A 17,973-nucleotide genomic window follows, 5' to 3' on the forward strand; every position below is an offset into this window, starting at 1 on the left:
ATGTTTCAGAACAGGTGTCTGCCATTATCCTTTAGGATACCAACAAGCATACTGGCCGGACAGGCTCACAAAAGCTACATCCCTGGAGGATGAATTCTCCCTTGTCTTTACCTTTTTCCTGCCTGCAACACAATGGCCTTGACATGTAAGCACCAGAGAGCAAATCAGAATTCAGGGACCTTTGGATTATTTTATAATGACCTGTTACACAGGATGTATGTCTGAAAGTGAGGAATTTGTGAACACTGATCCTGCCCAGCCAGTCACTACATCATCTGTGGATATACTTTTATAAGACATACGCTCCATCAGGGGCCTGATGTGTCCTCTAAGTACCTATTACCCAGTCATCTAGATTACAAATTACAGTTCCCCTGCCCCTGTGGTGTTACAAGTGAATACTGTATACCACATCACAAGGCTCCGTTGAAGGATCTGGGGTAGAGATTCCACTCAAAAGTGCATGGCATCCTGTGCTATCAGCTGTGGACAAGCAAAATATCGTTCTTTCCACAAGCACTGAAGATGGTTTCAACTGCTCCCTCTTCACGGTGACCTCTGAGCACACAAAACTTGCTAGCATCCAGACCACAAAACCCAGATATGGATCCTGGGAGGCTGTATTAGCTAGAACTGCCATAACACAATACCATACACAGGGTGATCAGACAACAAATTTATTTTCCCCCAAATCTGGAGTCTCAACATCAAACATAAGGTGTCAGCAGGGTTAGTTTCTTCTGAGGCCTCTCTCCTTGGCTTGTAGATGGGGATTCCCTGTCTTTACATGGTCATCTGTGTGTGCCTGTATCCTCATCTCCCTATCACGGTGCCAGCCATTCTACATGAGTCCATCCTAATAACCCATTTCAACTTCATGATCTCTTTAAAGATGCTGTAGCTAACTATTGTAACATTGTGAGGGACTGGGGATTAAAACTTCAAAATATGGATTTGGGGTACAATTCAGCCCATCACAAAGGTCTTGGGTTATAATGCAAATTAACACAGAAGCTGGATTATTTATGTATATATGTATGTCCGTATTTTTTATTTATTTGCAATTATCCTCTCAGACACAGCAAGTCTGGGATGCACAATCTACTCGTTCCCTCATGTTGGGAGAGCCCAATCCTGCTTTCAAACCACCCTCTAGAGTGCACACAATGTACAAGATTAAAGGTAACTAAACCAAGATGGCGTTTACTAATGCATCAACCAGAGCAACACGTGGCACACAATTCCTGTGTGGTGACCTGGGAGCTGCAAACAGTCATCAAAGCATCATGAGACCAACAACATTCCCATGGGATTTAGTCTTCCTGTGCAAGTCACCACCCAGAACTCAGATCACCCACTGTGGACCAACACTGGGTCACATCCATGCCCTAACTTAGAACGGAATGAGGAGTTCCAATTACCCATAATTTAGATGCGCAAACGAGAAAGCAGACAGGTCGGCATCATTAACCATGTTGGGGTGGTGACTTATGCACACTATTGGGAACCGCCACGTGGCAGAGGTGAAAGGACATCTGCCACAGACACTGACAGGGACTTCCATCTTGCAATGATTGCATGCACACCAGAGAGCACAATGCAGGTTCTGAGTTTTTCTGAAAATAGCTGGAACTTATGGGAAGTCATTCCACTGCGGACATTCAGGTGAACCACGTTCGAGTCAGGTAGGTGGCTGCCTCAGAGGTTGTCCTCCAGCCTAAACTATACTAAGCAAGGAAGTATCACCTTCTGTGCTATTTTAAATCTTTCCTGCAGTGTGAAGATTGCAATGGTATCTAAAACCATTATGACTGATAAAAGATTTCCCACATTCACGGCATTCATAAGGCCTTTCTCCAGTGTGAACACTCTGGTGCGAACGGAGGGCAGAACTACCAGTAAAAGATTTCCCACATTCATTACACGCATAAGGCCTTTCTCCAGTATGAAGTCTCTGGTGCAAACGGAGGGTAGAACTAACAGTAAATGATTTCCCACATTCATTACACTCATAAGGCCGTTCACCTGAGTGAAGCTTTTTGTGTGTATTGAGTGTATGTTTTCGTGAAAAGGATTTGCTACATTCAGGGCATTCATAAGGCCTCTCTCCACTGTGAACTACCTGGTGAACACGGAGCTGTTTACTAGTGGTAAAAGATTTGCCACATTCGCTGCACTTATAAGGCTTTAGTCCAGTGTGAAATCTCTGGTGATAACGGAGGGCAGAACTAGTGGTAAAAGATTTCCCACATTCACAGCATTCATAAGGCTTTTGTCCAGTGTGAACACTCTGGTGTGAACGGAGGGCAGCACTACTAGTATAAGATTTCCCACATTCACAGCACTCATAAGGCCTTTCTCCAGTGTGAAGTCTCTGGTGATAACGGAAGGCAGAATTACGAGTAAAAGATTTCCCACATTCACTGCACTCATAAGGCCTTTCTCCAGTGTGAACTCTCTGGTGACTACGGAGGTCAGAACTAGTAGTACAAGATTTCCCACATTCAATGCACTGATAAGGCTTTTGTCCAGTATGAATTCGCTGGTGATAACGGAGGGTATATCTAGTAGTAAAAGATTTCCCACATTCATTACACTCATAAGGCCGTTCACCTGAGTGAAGCTTTATGTGTTTACTAAGGGTAACTTTATGGAGAAAGGATTTCCCACATTCAATACACACATAAGGCCTTTCTCCAGTATGAAGTCTCTGGTGGGAACGGAGGGAATAACTACTAGCAAGGGATTTCCCACACTCATCACACTTATAAGGCTTTTCTCCAGTGTGAATGGTCTGATGTAAACGAAGGCAAGAACTACTCATAAAAGATTTGCCACATTCATGGCACTTATAAGGCTTCACTCCGTTGTGAACATTATGGTGATACCGGAGGCCATTACTACTCATAAAAGATTTGCCACATTCGTTACACTCAAACGGCCTTTCTCCACTATGAATTGCCTGGTGATAACGTAGGGAAGAATTACGAACAAAAGATTTCCCACATGCACTGCATTTATAAGGCTTTTGACCAGTGTGAACTATCTGGTGAGAACGGAGGGCAGAACTACTGGTAAAAGATTTCGCACAATCACTGCACTCATACCGTCTTTTCCCTGCATGAGATTTCTGATGATATGAGAGGGCAGACATAGAGGGAAAAGATTTTGCACAGCCACGACACTTATAAAACCCTTCTCCAGACTCAACACTATGAGTAATCAACACTGAGCTACAGCTAACAGCTTTTGCACATCCACTGCAAACATAACTCTTCACTCCACTGTGCCATCCCTGGGGATCAATGAGGACAGATTTACGGCCTAAGGACTTCCCACATTTGCTGCACGTGTACTGTCTGGATGCACTGTGAGTCTTTCCATGTTCATTCAGGGTTGGTGTCTGCCTAAGGGATTTTACACATTGACCAAACTCGTATGTTTTTCCAGTATGGTATCTCTGGTGTATGGCAAATAAGGATTTGTACCTGAATGCTTTCCCGCATTCACCGCACACAAAGGACTGTCTTCCAAGGTGGACACCCTGGTCCTGAATATGTGTGTGTTTGGGACCAAAGGCGTTCTTGCATTCTCCCCAGGTGTCATGACTTTTTCTGCTTTGTAAAGTTGCCCTGCACTGGGTGACCGTGTGTGGCTTCTCCCCAGTATGAGTGGCCTCTTGCTGCAGATGCCCTGAGCCAGACAGGAAGTCCTTCTGAACTTCTCCACAGGTAAGGGGCTTTCCTGAACCATGGAATCCCCAGCTCTTCACAACAGAGGCCCTGTCCACACGGCTTCTGAAGGGTTTCTCTCCCATGTGCTGTTTCTCACGTTTTCTGAAGTCAGTAATGAAATAAAATCGTTTCCCACAGGCCCCACACCTCAACAGTTTCTGGCTGTTTTCTTTTCCCTGGTGCGCAGCCAAGTGGAAAATGTCTCTCAAGACTGGACCACACATCTCACAGGGGTGGGTCTTCCGGCAAGACTGAGCTGCCTTGGGCGTCCTGGTCTGTGACACGCCTACCGAAGTGCTCTGGGCAAAGGGTGCCTCCTCATCCTCTGCTCCACAGCAACAACCTGAAGGCAAAGAAGCGCTGGTGAAATTTGTGTTGACTATAGCGAGGGGGTGAGCCCATCACATACATGCACCCGACTCATCTAGGCAGGACCATACAGCATGCTTTTCCACACACAGGAGATGAAATTCAACTGAAGGAGTGTCCGTCGTGCATTACTGGGCCCGAGTGGTCAAAGTATTATGGAGAGCACACCAGAAGGACAAAAAACTACGGTATGACACAAGGAAGACAGCCAGGGTCTACAACTTGTTTTCTGCCTACACAAAGGTTTGTGTAGGACCGTTTGTGCTGCTGGTGTTTGGCTGAGTAGACGGTGGCAGCACAATCCAATCACACGAAATTGACTGCAGTCAAGGTCAGTTTAAGGACACGTGAATATCTCATTTCAAAATGTTTGGGGGTGAATGTTGAGGTACACAGAAAGAGCAGTGACAGAAATGGGTGAGATGTGGACACCTGAGATGCAGGGATTATCCCTGTACTGGCATTCACGGAATTACCAAAGGAGTAGAATCCATTTGACAAAAAAATGTCAACAACGAGGAAGGAAAGACAGAAGCGGGGTGTGGCCATCGGCAATGGCACCAAACTCTGGCTGAACAAACAAACCTACTGCCCAGTGTGATTAAACACAGGCCTGATATCACATCATTGCCAGCTAACATTCATGAGAAACAGGCTCCCTATGACACCACCTGGTCATGTCTGGAGCATGTCCATGCTTTGATACACAAGGCACTCCTCCCTGTAAGCCGTAGCTGAGCAACTACAGGATACCAGGAAGATAGAAATGCTGTAGGAAAACAGGCCAAGTGGACCGCTAGCACTGTCCCAGAGCTACTCAGGACACGACGGACACAGAAAAATGTCCTATGGAACTGTTATCAGCAGGAAGGTAGAATGGGAGATACCATCCTTAACCCCAAGAAAAATCAACCCACAGCTGTCCATGAATGACATTAGTCTCCGAGGGCTCAACCGTCCAATTAAGATGGACTAGTACACAGTGGAGCATAAAAGAAGGCACAAGCACACAGAAAAGAGGGCTGGAGACTGTTATTAGCAGAGACATGTGGGGACGGGTGGGAAATAAGGCCTGGGGCTATCTGCATCTGCCACAGGGTGGGTGCGATTGCAGTCCCTGCTCAGCAGAGCCTCCAGCTTCCTGCTCCTCGGAGGACACTGGAACAGTTGCCACCAAGTCAACCAAAGCCCAAAGCCAAAGCCATCTTCAGAAAGAAGATCAAATCTTTGAGCAGCACATTTCTGATTTCAAACTAGATCACAAAGCTAGACAATTCAAAACAATTGGGTACTGGCATAAAAACAGAACAACGGAATGGAAGGAAAAGCCCATAAGGACAGCCACACATACACAGTCAACTACTATTTGACAGTTATGCCAAGAAACGACACTGGGGAAGAAATAACCTCTTTCTACAACTGCTGCAAAATCGGAGTATCCAAATTAATAAACAACAAGAGTGGATCCCCATCTTACAACATCCTTGAAACGTACGTGTAACTGATTAAAGACAGAAACTTATGACCTGAAACCCTAAAATTCCCAGCAAAAACAGAGGGAAAAGCCTCTTTTTTTTTTTTTTAAAGATTTTATTTATTTATTTGAGAGAGAGAGAATGAGAGACAAAGAGCACGAGAGGGAAAAGGGTCAAAGGGAGAAGCAGACCCCCCGCCGAGCAGGGAGCCCGATGTGGGACTCGATCCCTGGACTCCAGGATCATGACCTGAGTTGAAGGCAGTCACTTAACCAACTGAGCCACCCAGGCGCCCAGGAAAAGCCTCTTTAACCCTACTCCTGGCAATGATTTTTTGAATAGGACACCCAAAGCATATATAACGTAAGCAAAAGCGAACAAGTAGGACTATACCAAATGGAAAAGTTGCAGCAGAGCCAAAGAAACACACAAAAGACTGAAAAGGAGACGTTCAAGTGGCCAACTTGAGCTCACAATCCCTGATCATCAGAGAAATGAAAACCAACACCACTAGGTATCACCTCGTAGTTCTTACAGTGGCTATTACCAAAAAGACAAGACAGGTTGGTGAGGATGTGGAGAAAAGCGAACCCCTGAATACTGTTGCTGGGCATATAGATTTCGGAAGTCATGATGGAACACATTAGGGAGCGCACACAAAAAGTTAAAAACAGACGACCATATGTTCCACCACTGCCAATATCAGCTATGTGTGTATCCCAATGCAACAAAATCAGTATCTCCGCAAACTATCCTCATGTCCGTGTCCACTGCAGTACTGTTCACAATAGCCAAAATATAGCAACCTCTTTAAGTGTGTGTCAGGGTTTAGAGTTACAAAGAACATCTGGGGCAGGGCGGGGCGGGGGGAGGGGAGGTGCTGGCAGGCTCAGTAGGTAGACCATGCAACACTTGATCACAGGAGTTCTGAGCTCCAGCCCCACACAGGGTGTACAGATTGCTAAAAAAAAAGTTTTTTTTAACTCTTAAGCAAAATAGTAAGGTGACAAAGAACATTTTGGAAACACGGGACACCTGGGTGGCTCAGTCGGATAAGCATCTGCCTTCGGCTCAGGTCATAATCCTAAGGTCCTGGGACCTACCCCACATGGGGCTCCTTGCTCAGCGGGGATCCTGCTTCTCCCTCAGCCTGTCACTCTCCCTGCTTGTGCATGCTCTAACAAATAAATAAATAAATATATCTTTAAAAAAAAAAGAACATCCAGTAAACACGCACATGCATAAAAACTCAGTCATAAAAAGGCAACACTGCCACTTGCCACAACATGGAGGAACTTGGAAAACATTATGCTAAGCGAAATCATCACACAGAAAAGACAAATACTGTATGGCATTATTTACATGGATATCCTTTTTTTTATTTTAAAGACTTAGTTATTTGTGAGAGAGAGACTGAGAGCGCGCCTGTGCACATGAAGAGGGGGGCAGATGGTCGTCAGGGATACACACTTTCATTTACATGATGATTCAGTTCTGAGGAACTAATACAGCATGTTGACTACAGTTAATACTGCATTTTGTAGAGCTGAAATTTGCTAAGAGGGTAGATATTAAGCTTTCTCACCACCACCAACAACAAAGGTAACTATGCCAAGTAATGGTTCTGTTGATTAACTTCATTTTGGTACTAATTTCATAATGTTTAGGTACATGAAATCATTATGTAATACTTTCAATAATAATTTGATTTGTCAATCATACCTAACAAACCTGAAGGAGGGGGGCAGGCAGAAGAAGAGATGTAAACATTACAAAAAGATCCATACAGGGACCCCTGGGTGGCTCAGTCGGTTAAGCATCTGCCTCCGGCTAAGGTCATGATCACAGGGTCCTGGGATTGAGTCCCACTTCAGACTCCCCGCTCAGCAGGGAGCCTGCTTCTCCCTCTGCCTGCTGCTCTCTCTTGCTCTCTGACAAATAAATGAATAAAATCTTTAAAAACTAAAACCAGGGGTGCCTGGGTGGCTCAGTCGTTAAGCGTCTGCCTTTGGCTCAGGTCATGATCCCAGGGTCCTAGGATCGAGCCCCGCTTCAGGCTCCCTGCTCTGCGGGAAGCCTGCTTCTCCCTCTCCTACTCCCCCTGCTTGTGTTCCCTCTCTCGCTGTATTTCCCTCTGTCAAATAAATAAATAAAATCTTTAAAAAAAAAAAAAAAAAACTAAAACCAAAAGATCCATACAGGACATTCTTGAGAACTAGCCCACGGTCCACTAAAGTAGTGACCATACCAATGCCTCCAATTTCAGGCACAGGAAGGCACAAGGAAATGTCACCTAAGAGAAGGGTCAAAACCTAGGTCATCGAAAAGTCATGGATCTGGATACACGGACCCAGCCAGGGAGAAGACAAGCAAGGTGCAATCCATTAGCCTCACTGCATGACCACTGACCTCCAATCTTACCTGATCAGGGCTCAGCACAGAGGGTACTGGGAGCTGCAGGGCAGAGAAAAGGGCACACCAACAACTCAGAGCTAGCAACAAAAGCAACTACCCAGAAAGCTGGGGAAGCAAGCAGTGTCCACAGTCCACACGAGAGAAGGACTAACCTACCCTGGAAAATGCAGAGGGGGGACTCGGGAGTACAGAGTCTAGTCCAGGTCAAAGGGGAGGCTGAGGGCCTTACCCAGTGAGGATATAAGTGTAAAGTTCTCCAGCATCACATGGTGGTACAGCCGTCTCTGAGTCTCATCAAGAAGCTTCCACTCCTTCCAGGAGAAGTACACGGCAATGTCCTCAAAGGTCACACCACCCTTTCATGAAAAGGACAGATGAAACCATGAACATTCTCTCTCTGAGAACACATAATCCAACCCCCCACACATCCACCCCAGTCTCCCCACCTCAGAATAAATACCAGGTCCTGGTGCCTCTAATGCTGCTCTCCTCTCACCTTCCCATCAATCACTGTGTTCAGTCCTCAGCAGTAACAGGCAGGAGGACACGGAGATGCACTCTAAGCTCTGGGTCTGGCCTGCAAGGTCCCATCCCCCTGCCACGATATTCCCATGGAGTCTCCCAGGTTGTGCCCTCAACACAGCCAATTATAGGCCCTGCTCTACCAGGAAGTCTTCAATACCAGGGCGCTGAGGCCCTTAGCTCACACTTCCCCTCCATGTGTACAGGATTCTGTAGACTGTACCACTCTCATGTCTTCAGACCCCACAGATGAACTCCCACACCTTCCTGCCCCACACCAAAGGATCCTCCCTTGACTCACACTTGTGCTTGTCACATGACATCCAAAGGATGTTTGACAAACTCAAATAGGTTCCAGTCCTACCCCAGTACTCTCATGGATCCCAAATGAGGGAAAGCCTCAAATGCTGCTGAGAAGCCCTCCTCACCTGCCTCTAATCCTCCCTTCAACAACAGACACTCACAACCACTGTCAACTTCGGATACTCACAGACCCTCTTCTACTTCTCTGCTGCCCATGCTGTCCCTCCACCATCGGGAACCAACCATCCTCTACTGAACCTCTGTGAAAACCCCAGCCCTAAGGGTCTCCTTGCCAGGCACAGCGAACCACAAATGACATCTGCCCCAGACATTTTCTAGCAGAAGACTCTGAAACACCGCAGACACCAGAAAAGCTGACCACAAGATCCTGGTGAAGCCCTAGAACATGGAACAGAGAGCAGCCCCAGCCTGTCACCCTGTCTCAATCTTAGATGTCCTCAGCCATCTCTTCAATCATCCCAAGGAACCTTGGCCATCATCGGCCAGATCTTTCTCTCTCCTTCACTCATGTTGACAATGCCCATCAACCACAACCACGTGCCGCGCAAGAGAACCACTCGTCAGCACCTCTTAGTGGGATACTTGACCTACTAGGAGCGTCGCCACTACACTCCGCATTCCCTTCCTAATTGTGATCCAGATCTCCACGCAGGCCACACGGTAGCCATTACTTTTCAAACCCTCCATCCTGAAACCTTCCCCCAGTTTCCCAAACGTTGCTGTCCAGCTCCCTAGTTGATTCCATGACTCACGCTTCTCTGACACATCTGGGACTGTGAACAATTTCAAAACAATGTAGGACATCCCCCAGGAAAATCAACCCACTGCTACCTTCAACCCAGTTAATGGGCGCTTCCGTCCCTTCAGCTGCTAGGAACTGTGAAAATTAGTAACTGGAAACCTCACGAAAATGGAGTCGGGAGGTTGAGGCATAGGGAGCCCTCAGGCACTGCCACACTGATCAACTGCACACCCAAGAGGAAGAGACTGCCTTGACCTTATATGGGGATAGTACTTCACCAGCACAGGCCCACGAAGACCGTCTGTCCTGACCGCCCCACCCGACAGCTCAGCCAATCAGAAGCCACAACTCCCAGCTCACTCCAGGGGACCTGCAGTTGTAACAGCCTCGCGACTTCGCCGCCTTCCCCTCAGGAAAGCCCACCTCTCCCGTTCTCCACACCGGCCTTCTGTTCGGACTCGGCCTGTTTGTTCCAAACTGCAGTCCACTTCCGTCTCCACAGAAACCCATTCGTGCAGATAAAATTACCGCCACATTTCACCTTATCTTTAAGGCTCACGGACCACAAGCCCGGGGCCCTCCCTCCCTCCCCCTCTCTTCTCACCCGCAGCACCCCGGTCTGCCGGAGCCCTTCTCAGAACATACACCAGCAGTCAGCCAGTTCTCCCACATCCAGGCGGGCCGAGGAGCAGTCCGGGGACAGAGCCCCCGCCGCCTGCCGTGCCCTCCTCCTGGGCGCCCGGCCTCCTCGCCGACCCCCGCGGCGGGCTCTCTTCTCCGGCGGCCAGACAACGCCTAGTCACCCCCGCCTCAGCCCACCTCACTCCCGCCACGACAGACGGCCTTCTCGGGCAGCGCGGGGACGGGCCTCATGGCCGCGCTGCACTTTGCTCCTGACACGAAGAACGGCGACGTGCTGGTCCCCGCGGCTGGCGCAGCCCCCTCCAGCCTCGGCCCCAGCCGCCCTCGGCCCCGAGCCCGCTCCCGCACGGGGCCCCCGCCCGCCGCCGCCTCCCCGTCCCGGACACCGGGGCCTGGGCCGCAGGGACGCGAGCCGGCGCCCCGCGCTCGGGCCTTCGGGGTCTGGGTGGGGGGACGGCGGGAGGGCCCGGGGGACGAGCGCTCACCTGAGCCGGGGCCCTGCGCGCGGCCGCCGCCATCGGACTCGGTGGGCCGGCAGCGGGGCCGGGAGCGGACACCCGGACTCCACTGGGTGCGGCGAGGACAGCGCCTCCCCTCGCGTCTTCACGATCAGTCACCCGGATCCTGACGCGCGCTCCGGAACCTTACGGGACAAACAGACCCAACCGGAGGCTAAAAGACCGCGGGGGGTGCGGAGGCGGGAAGTATGAGGGCGGAAGTCCCGCCCTCAGCGGATGCGCACGGCTAGAAACGCCGTGTGCTGTTCCCTCATTGGCTCCTCGCTGCGTCCTCGGGGCCGGGCTCTTCCGGGTGGGGTGGCTCCCGGAGCTCCGGCGGTCTCCGGTAGGGGGTCCCCCACCCCGGAGTTCCAGAGCATAGGTCTCCGCGCTCGTCAGGAAAAGCTAAAGGTAGTTACCACCTCAGAGACCTTCTAGAAGGCGCCACACGTCTAGGAAAAGATAGAATAAAACAGAGATGTCACCGTGCTAGACCCATGTGCCTGGACATTGTGAGGCTTTTTATCATCAAAATGTGACTTCTGTCATTCCTGAGAACATTGAGGCATAGTACTGTCAACCTTAAGTGTAAATAGCCAGTCATTTCACCAGCGAACAGTTCCTTTAGGAACAGAGGAATTTCAAGTCGGCATAGGTACACTGGCCAACGACAAGCAAGTCTGAAGAGAATAATGGAACGTCAGCTCTTATTAGGTCTTAGAAGGAGATTGGAGGGGGCGGCTTTCAAAAAAGGTCACTGAAGAGGTTTTGAAGTCGTGGCTGTTTTTCATTGGCTGCATGCCAAGTTTAGTGTATTCTTGCGGGCACAAGGAGAGATCGTCCTTTCTTTTGTGTAAAGGAGATTACAATCCTAACAAGAAAGCATGCTCCCTTATCAAGATAAAAAGTATCTCCTTCCTCCTGCTGATTATACATGCCCTACATGTGCGAGATCTCCCCTTTCAGGGCCAACTGACCATGTCAAATGTGGTTTCCTTTACTAATTTTCAGAGTATTTTTTTTTTTTAAAGATTTTTTCTTTATTTATTCATGAGAGACAGAGAGAGAGGCAGAGGGAGAAGCAGGCTCCCAAGGAGCAGGGAGCCCGATGCGGGACTCGATCCCAGGACCCTGGGATCATGACCTGAGCCGAAGGCAGACGCTTAACTATCTGAGCCACCCAGGCGCCCAAATTTTCAGAGTATTTTGGAGGGAGAAGTAAAGAGGACATTTAGGGCAACCGGAAAAGTTAAAACGAAAGGGAAATGCAAATGTCACGTTAATTCACTGTTCTAACAAATGTGCTTTGTGCTCATACTGGGTTTTCAGGAACTTTGTGTAGGTGTATGAGAGAAATGCAGGCACAAGAGAAGTGGTCCTGCCTTCATGTGACTTTTATTATGTTCATGGAAGGACACGAAACTTGAACGCAGAAATATGAAACTACTTTAGAATGTGGCAGGTGTGATGGTAACAAGTGATGTGGTTTTGGAATATAGGTGAGGTTCAGTGGGGTGAAGCCTGGCACCGATCACCAAGAATTCTTGAGACGTCTTTGGTGCAAAATCGTGGTTTATTAAAGCAGGACCCAGGGGCAGAAAGAGCTGCTGCCCCGGGTTGTGAGGTGTGGCTGATTATATACTATGGGGTTGGGGAGGGTAAGGAAAAAGGGAGGTTTCAAAAGAACTTTCATATGTTAAAGAAGACTCACAGTATACTGGAGGCCTTGCCTTTGTCACGTTAAGGTTATTTACCCCTCTAAGGCATTAACAGTAAGATAGTTGGGAGCTTCCTGGAGGAACATTATATTTTGCCTGCTTCAAATACCTGTCAGTGGGCTGCAGATTATAGACATTTAATTGTATTTACATTCCCTTCTGGAAGCTAGACCATTGATAGAAATGCTTTGTTCTTATAAATTCTAGGTGTTTGGTAAATTGAGGGAGACTCACGTCTTGTAGGATTGTGAGCACTGTAAGCTAACTATTTGTTTTTCCTTTAGGGCAACCAGGAGTGCCTGAGGAATGTCACATATATCCCATGGGGTTGGGAGGTGTTGGGTGTTAGCTTCTGATTTGTCCTCAGCTTGCCTTTTGTTCCCTCATCTTTCCTCCCTGAACAATTTTGACTCTTAAATCTTTAAGTTTGTTGAAGGTGGAAGGTTTCATCTTCTGTAAAGTCTTCCTACTGAATAGGAGTGTAGAGATGTCCCTACCTATGGATCAATATTGCTCAGTTGGGGAATGTATGGGGAGTTACAAAAGTGGGAGGCAGCTGAATCTATTGCCGTCAACATAGATGAACCTCCTTGAGTAGAAAGGATCATCTGTTAGCTGGAAGGTACGGCAGTGAAGGAGTCTTGACACTAGGCAGTGAGCCACTGGAAATGACAACAAAATAAGGTTAATATTATAATGAGAAATAGATGTCTGAGTAAGAGTCCTTTGATAGTTGACCTCTGATAATTTTCCTCCAGTCCAGTTTAAAGCAATCATTAAAGGAAAGAGATCATTTAAAGCACCAATTTGAGTATTCATGTCAGTTAGAAAACCAGAAATATTTTGTGGTAATCTGGAACATATATACAGCATTCTGTTTTTATGCTAGCACAAGTTTCACCTTCTGTAACAGTTAAACCATCTAATGCCCTTCTATTATGTAGAACTACTTCATGCATTTGCGTTACTTTAGTATTTAATGTAGAAATATTATTTTGAGTGTCATTTAGGGCTTTGACAAAGTAAGAGTTTCCATGTGCCAAACAACATTGTCCAGGGGCGCCTTGGTGGCTCAGTCGGTTAAATGTCTGCCTTCGGCTCAGGTCATGACCCCAGGGTCCTGGGATGGAGCCCCACATCAGGCTCCCTGCTCGGCGGGAAGCCTGCTTCTCCCTCTCCCACTCCCTCTGCTTGTGCTCCCTCTCTCGCTGTGTCTCTGTCAAATAAATAAATAAAATCTTTTTAAAAAATTGTTTAAAGTAAATAAATAGGGGCATCTGGGTGGCTCAGTCATTAAGCATCTACTTTTGGCTCGGGTCATGATCCCAGGGTCCTGGGATCCAGCCCTGCATGGAGCCCCGCATCAGGCTCCCTGCTCGGCAGGAGGCCTGCTTCTCCCTCTCCCACTCCCCCTGCTTGTGTTCCCTCTCTCGCTGTGTCTCTGTCAAATAAATAAATAAAATCGAAAGAAAGAAAGAAAAGAAAGAAAGAAAGAAAAGAAAGAAAGGAAAGAAAGAAAGAAAGAAGAAAGAAAGAGAAAGAAAGAAAGAAAGAAAGAAGAAAGAAAAAGAAAAAGAAGAAAGAAAGAAAGAAAGGAAAGAAAGAAAGAAAGAAAAAGAAAGAAAAGAAAGAAAGAAAGAGAAAGAAAGAAAGAACATGTATGTAGGGGCGCCTGGGGGTGGCTCAGTTGTTAAGCGTCTGCCTTTGGCTCAGGTCATGATCCCAGGGTCCTGGGATTGAGCCCTATGGCTCCCTGCTCATCGGAGGGCCTACTTCTCCCTCTCCCTCTTTGCTCTCCGCCCCCACCGTGTCAAATAAATAAAATCTTTAAAAAAAAACAAAAAAACATCATCCAGTTCCAAAGAGGGAACAAAAATAGATGTTACGTGTTTTTACCAGTGAGACACAGAACATGTCCACCATCATTTTACATTTGGAAGGATGACCAGGTTGATAATGGTTTTAATAATACATCCGTGCATCCAGGCAAAACCTAGAGTACAGTGGCCTATCCAGCCTGGGGGAAGCCATGGACACGAGTTAGAGCCATATAGCCATTGGGTCCTGTTAGGAGACAGTCATCGAATTCTGGGCCTCCTTTAACTGCAGTGAAGATATCAAAGGCTATTCAGTTTTGGAGGGCCATCTTTTAAATTTGTGTAATAAAAGAGAGTCTGTTGTCACTTTGTAGGGACCACGGGAGTCCAAACCTAGGGACAGTTTTTCTTAGCAAAGTTTTTGTCACCTCCATGGCCTTTTTGCCCAAATCAGTACCCTGGTGTGTATCCTGTATTACTTTCCATTGGTTATTTTTGGGTATAAAGATTTTTCCCTTCATTATTAACAAGCCAGTCCTGTGCATTTCTTGGTCTGAATAGACTGGACTTATGGACTTCATTGGAGTTCAGACTGGTAAAAGACTTAATATTTGTTTATTTTGTGCTGCCTGCTTGGCTGCACAGTTTACCAAATTGTTTCCTTTAGATTCTAAGGTCATATCCTTTGATGTCCTTTGAGGTGAATTATAGCTACCTCCTTAGGTAGGTGTACAGCCATAAGAAGAGTAATTAATTTCAGTCCCATGTGTGATTGGGGAGTTATGGCTTGATAATAATCCCCTTTTCTTCCAAATTGCTCCATGGACATGCAGGGCTAGGGAAGCATATTTGGAGTCAGTATAAATATTAATGTTGAAGGCTTTGGCGATTGCAAAGCACAAGAGAGCACTGGAGCATACCCAGCTTTTCTTAGTCCCTTTTCCATGAAACTATGGTCATCAGTAAACCAACTCCCATCTGTATTTTCAATAGGTGCTCCTTTTAAATCGGGTTGACTGGCATCAACAAGATCAATAACCTCTGAACAATTATGCTCTATAGAAGTACAATGATCAAGTCCAGGCATAAGGGTAGCTGGGTTTAAAGTTTGACAGGTTTCAAGTATTATTCCAGACATATTTATAAGTGTAGCCTGATATTTAATAAGTCAACCTCCCATCATCCATTGATGGCCTTTGGTTTCTAAGACACTCTGGACCAGATGTGAAGTCATTACAGTCAGGAACTGTCCCATAGTGAGCTTTGAGGCTCCTTTTACTGGGAGGGCTGTTGTAAGCTTAGCTAAAGCCTTTGTTTGCAATTGTACCTCAATAGAGGTGGCTTCCAGGATAAATACGACTATGAGGGTTGAAACCATCAAGAAGCCCTTTTTGTTTAAGGTCCAGCCTTAACAATATCCTAATTATAAAGAATCACTGGCAAGTGGGAAAAGACTTGTCTCAAGAGATAAGGGCATCCCCAAGGGCATCATCCAAACAAAGAAAGTGGGGTCATCCATTATCTCTACAAGCCCATAGTTAACCCTATGGAGTGGGATATGCTCTGGCTTTTAAGGAGAGATTTCACCATCCCAGCCACATAGAATTGGTCAAGGTGCTAGTTGAGTTATACAATTGTTGGGGAATCAATCCCATTTTCCATTGTTCAAATAATAATATGTCCATGGGGTCCTGTTATTATCCCCACAGAATAACAAGCAAGAAGGTTGTCTATACATGGGCTACTGTGGTAATTTCTCTGAAGTCTACCTCCAGTTGTCTAGCTTAGGTAAAGAACATTTAAAGACAATCAGATGTAGAATTTAACATCCACAAAGCCGTGTTATTGAAACACAATTTTTCTTTCTAAAATAACCCTCATTTTTAATCAGAGATAGCCAAATCAGGACTAATTTATTTGAAAAACAAGTCCAATTTTAACAAACATGGCCTAATCATTTACATAAGCTCAGCAAGAATAATGATTGGTCATATAGATCTTATAGAATCTGCTTTGCTGGAACTTTTATAAGGAATCTCTAGGTTGAACTGTCAGTAGCCTCTCCAGGCCAGAAGCCAAGCCAAGTACTTGCCATCAGACATGCCTGCAATACCTGTACATTTGGTTGGATTCCTCCTCCTGAGGGCCCCAAAGTATGCTGACGTTCCTGCACTGCCAGGAAGTGACATTCTTTACTCACCTGGTGACGCTGCTGGGAACTCTGTAAGCAAGGTAACAGGCCAACAGTTCCATGGGGCTTTATGGCTCCAGGTTTCATAAAGTCAACCTTAGTTCCTTAAAGCTGTGTGGTCATATCTGAGTCTATGCACGTCTCTCTCAAATATGACATTCCGGTCAAAGCCTTGGTAAAATAACCAATGTTTCCAATGGTGTCCTGTTACAAGGAGAACAATTACTGAACTTATGCAAATGACTCTGATTGCCATGGAAGAAAGAATACTCACTGAGACCTTTTGAATTTCAGAGGGTTCAGGTAGAGAGAAAAGTTAAATGCTTAAATTTGTTCACAAATGAATACTTTTTCACCTTTCTGTAAGTCATAGATATCTTGAGAAAGTTTCCTTAATCTGGAAGAGAAAACATTAGACAACCAGCAATGTTTCAAGCAAGAGTCACAAAACTATAATCATATTCTTAGTTCATTTAGTCCCATGTTACTAGTTCTTGTTTAGTTTGAATGCAGCTTTTAGTTGGTTCTGGAAATTCTTACTCATTTCATTTTTATGATCTTAAAGATACTGAATACCTGTTTTTGTCCTAAAAGTCCTTTATATGAACCTCCTTGAAGATGAAAACTCATTTTGCAAAAGAATAAGAAAAATTATAAATGAGAAAAACTCAGAAATGGACATTGTTAATGATCTGATATGAGAGTTCATTATGATACAATTGACAAAGAAACTCAGTTATTCTGTGACACATAACACTTCAATAGCCAGAATATCAAGTGATGATGACCCCATACCAGAATGTAACATACCAAACAAACAAGCCTAATTAGTCAACGAGACTTTGTTCACGATTTAAATCTTGGGGAAAGTTTGTTAAAACCTTAGAAAGTTTTAGGGACGCCTGGGTTGCTCAGTTGGTTAAGCATCTGCCTTTAGCTCAGGTCATGATCCGAGTCCTGGGATCGAGCCCCACGTTGTGCTCCCTGCTCAGCGGGAGAGCCTGCTTCTCCCTCTCCCTCTGCCTGCTCTGCCTGTTTGTACTTTCTCTCTGTCAAATAAATAAATAAAGTCTTAAAAAAAAAAAACGGTCAATGGTCTTGGGAGGGTATTGCCTTAAGGATCAGCGGTGGGAACTTAGGCTCCAGAGGAAGTATGGGAACTCAGCCCAGAGGGTCCTTCCTAAATCTTCTACCCAGGGTGCTGACTCCCTCCAGTTATCTCCTTTGTTCCTGAGCCACCCCTGTCTCCTACCTGGTACTGAGATGCTCAGGAGACCCCACACAGATCTCCACATGCTCAGCCCCTTTCTCACTGACTCCCCAAGATGCCATCTCGCTCACAGGAGGGTTCATAGAGAAAGAGGAAGAGGTTCCTATATTAGCACCCAACCTGGGTACACACTTCCTTGCATGAGAAGATGTACCCCTCCTGGCTCTCCTCTCTCCTCACCTCTCCTCTCCCCTCCCTCCCTCTCTTCCTCTTTTTTTCTTTCTTTCTCCTCTCCCCTCCCCTTTTTTCTTTCTTTC

General features: G+C 46.4%; 1 protein-coding gene across 2 annotated transcripts; it reads right to left on the reverse strand.

The window, feature by feature from the left end:
• Positions 1-661: 661 nt before the first annotated feature.
• On the reverse strand, positions 662-10,930 carry LOC118532504 (uncharacterized). 2 transcript variants are annotated; one of them, XM_078062887.1, is made up of 3 exons: positions 10,709-10,930; positions 8,223-8,349; positions 662-4,077 (listed from the first exon to the last, which is right to left on the reverse strand). In XM_078062887.1, exons 1-3 carry the CDS (start codon positions 10,739-10,741, stop codon positions 1,760-1,762), a joined length of 2,478 nt encoding a protein of 825 aa, XP_077919013.1. In that variant the 5' UTR covers positions 10,742-10,930; the 3' UTR covers positions 662-1,759. The 2 variants fall into 2 exon arrangements, with proteins under 2 accessions (XP_077919013.1, XP_077919014.1); XM_078062888.1 differs by lacking the exon at positions 8,223-8,349.
• Between the last annotated feature and the right edge of the window lie 7,043 nt (positions 10,931-17,973).

Source organism: Halichoerus grypus, chromosome 15 (genome assembly GCF_964656455.1).
Source record: "Halichoerus grypus chromosome 15, mHalGry1.hap1.1, whole genome shotgun sequence".
Taxonomy (NCBI): Eukaryota; Metazoa; Chordata; class Mammalia; order Carnivora; family Phocidae; genus Halichoerus; species Halichoerus grypus.

What these genes read in the sequence shown, in the direction of transcription:
- LOC118532504 (XM_078062887.1), bottom strand. Translation starts at nt 10,741, where the DNA reads ATGGCGGCGGCCGCGCGCAGGGCCCCGGCTCAG. An exon ending in CGCGCAGGGCCCCGGCTCAG is followed by an intron (nt 8,350 to 10,708) that starts GTGAGCGCTCGT and finishes TTTTCATGAAAG; the next exon opens with GGTGGTGTGACCTTTGAGGA. An exon ending in TACACTTATATCCTCACTGG is followed by an intron (nt 4,078 to 8,222) that starts GTAAGGCCCTCA and finishes CTTTGCCTTCAG; the next exon opens with GTTGTTGCTGTGGAGCAGAG.